The 2643-nt window shown below is 34.0% G+C and overlaps 1 protein-coding gene across 2 annotated transcripts; it reads left to right on the top strand.

Moving 5' to 3' along the window:
* The first annotated feature begins 446 nt into the window (after nucleotides 1-446).
* LOC124271402 lies at nucleotides 447-2310 on the top strand. Of its 2 annotated transcripts, none has more exons than XM_046706553.1 (2): nucleotides 447-860; nucleotides 2201-2288. In XM_046706553.1, exons 1-2 carry the CDS (start codon nucleotides 569-571, stop codon nucleotides 2254-2256), a joined length of 348 nt encoding a protein of 115 aa, XP_046562509.1. In that variant the 5' UTR covers nucleotides 447-568; the 3' UTR covers nucleotides 2257-2288. The 2 variants fall into 2 exon arrangements, 1 of the variants encoding a protein (XP_046562509.1); XR_006897033.1 differs by lacking the exon at nucleotides 447-860 and adding an exon at nucleotides 1571-1674 and having other exon boundaries at nucleotides 2201-2310.
* Nucleotides 2311-2643: the final 333 nt, after the last annotated feature.

Raw genomic sequence — 2643 nt, 5'->3', positions numbered from 1 at the left:
CCAACCCTTTAACCATTAGGCTACCCTACGCCCCAGATTCCTTACAGGATTGTATAATACTACAATGACATGAAACTACACTGACATGTTTCATTTATTTATTGCTGAAATACTGACTATCTGTAGATGTACAGATATTACATAAAATCGGCACAATAAGCACTCCATCCTGTTCATGTAAATGTTTATGACTGGTTAAATGCAATATCTACCTATATGCTTAATCAATGGGGCCGTATTTATAAAATTCTCAGAAATTTCTTAAGAATACTCTTAAGTCGCTAAAAGAAATTATTCTCAGCTAAGGGCAGTTACACTTAAAAGTGTAGTTATAATGACTCTGAGGCGTAACTCTTAGCTAAGAGGAAGAGTTACACTTAAAAGGTAAACTCTGAGCGTAACTCTTAGAGAAAAGGAAACTCTGACATTGGTCGTAACCAGGGATTCCCTGTGCTATATTTAGAATTTAAAGCACTCTTCCGGTTTGGAGGCGAAACTTTATACCACGTGACTGTCACATGATGTAAACAAGCAGACGTGAATCTGACATCTATCAAAACTTCGCGCGATGGATTCTTCACACATTGTTTCGATGAAACGCAAGCCAAATTGGACATCTGACCAGTCATTGCTGTTGGTCCGACTTGTTGATGAGCGGAAGTCAATCATCAAGGGCAAGTTTGGACCGGGAGTAACATCAAGAATGAAGAAGGAGGCATGGGGGGAGGTGGCAGCCAATATCAATGCTGCATTTCCTAACGTTGTTAGGTCAAACGATGACTCGAGAAAAAGATGGTACAACATCCAGTCCAAGTCAAGGCAAGAAATATCTGCTTTCAAGAGACAGCTCAGTGGCACTGGTAAGTAATTACATTTCTAAGTCTTTTGATCACAGATATCTTGGAAAATGATAATATTATTCAATTTCAAATTTTTATGCACACTATACAAGCCTCAATTATTTCAAGTATACACAAAGTTAGAGTTAGATACAGATATATAGTACATGTGAACACACACTTGTAGATATATATGAGAATTAAAGAGCTATTTTGTTTAAATACAAGTTTTTAAAATAAGGTTAGTTATACTGATATATGGGCCAGTGTATGAACTGAAAAACATTGCTTGATACTTGTACATACATGTATGTTGTATTTCTACGTGAGAGATGTGTTCTCATTTATACAACATAATCTACAGGGGCATATTCCTAGAACATAAATAAATGTAAAAATATTTTAATAAAACATATTAATTGTAATTATTTTCAGAGTTTGTTTTATTATACACTATCTTGTAAATTCAAACACGATAGCTACATAATTGAGTAATATGAACCATGATACAATAGACATGAGCCACTAGTATAGAACCAGTGTTTAGAAGAATGATCACATTTCACATGTTTTCTACACCTAACAAAAGACTGATCTATGCAAAATAATTAATAATTTTTTTATTTCTTTTATTTGATATCGGTTATTAAATGCATCAAAAGTACATAAGCATTCAAAATTTTGAAATGTTTGCAGGTGGAGGGCCTGGTCCAAACAAGCCGAGTGCTGTTTCTGAAGCAGTTTATGATGTTCTTGGCCAATCCAATGTCAGCATGAGTGGAATTGAGGGGAGCTTCGATTCAACCCTTTTACAGGTCATGGACATATCAAACAGGTTAACAATTTTTCCTTTTGGTTTACAATACTTTTTTAATATTCACTTTAAATTTTACATTCAAACATTCATTTAAAATATTTCTTTTCACAGACAGACAGTTTATTCAGTAATTTAGGCCAAATGACACATAGTACAGTTACACATTTTCAAAATGTACATACTTATCATGTATTAAATATATATTATATAAACACATTTTTCAGAAAAACGAACTACAGAGGTAATAACATCTTCATTCTTAGAATTTAAAAGATTTATCATAAAATGTTGATCCTTATACCCTGTACATAAGTTTGGAAGATATTTATTTCCATGAGGTCTCCATAGTTCTTGCACACAAATAACACATGATATTCATCTTCGACGTGGTTGCTATTACATTTTACACATAAAATTTCACTTGGATTCAAATTGTTATATTTACGCTTAGAGTTTACATTGAAATCATGCAAGGACATTCTGAATTTACAGAAAACTCTTCTCAAAGATTTGTCATGCAATACAGTTAAATATTTCTTTTCAGAAGTCAGGAAGCTGCTGTCGTTGAAGCTGAAGCCTGCTTCCCCCTGGATGTGCTAGCCTCACCCCAGCCCAGCTGTGCAGCTACTGCAGCATTCTCCACTCAAGTTCTACCCTGCACAATGAACGGGCACATCAGTGACAAAGAACTTTCCAGGAAAAAACATTGTTGCAGATTGATGTGCTTCAGCTTCAGAAAGAATTATTAATGCTTAAATTGGAAAAGATGAAGACAGATCAATCTGATAAGTAAATGCAAAGAACTATGTCTGTACATGCTTTCCAATATCAAAATTGTTTGAATTACTACAGGGGTAACATGGTTATAGTAGAGATATTGAAGTTACTCCTTAAAAATTATGTTTGTACTGATTTTCATGCATTTTCTAAATAAATGTTGCTACATACTCTGAAAATGAACATTTGTGAAGTGCTGTCTGTATCGCT

The sequence above is a fragment of the Haliotis rubra genome, unplaced genomic scaffold, assembly GCF_003918875.1.
Source record: "Haliotis rubra isolate DU_JTF1 unplaced genomic scaffold, ASM391887v1 Scf1025, whole genome shotgun sequence".
In the NCBI taxonomy this organism is placed as follows: Eukaryota; Metazoa; Mollusca; class Gastropoda; order Lepetellida; family Haliotidae; genus Haliotis; species Haliotis rubra.
This window is presented reverse-complemented; position numbering and strand designations above follow the sequence as displayed.

Bases quoted from the DNA above. Each gene is read 5' to 3' on its own strand.
- LOC124271402 (XM_046706553.1), top strand. From the start codon at position 569: ATGGATTCTTCACACATTGTTTCGATGAAACGCAAGCCAAATTGGACA. The intron at 861-2,200 runs GTAAGTAATTAC...ATTTCTTTTCAG, and splicing joins GAGACAGCTCAGTGGCACTG to AAGTCAGGAAGCTGCTGTCG.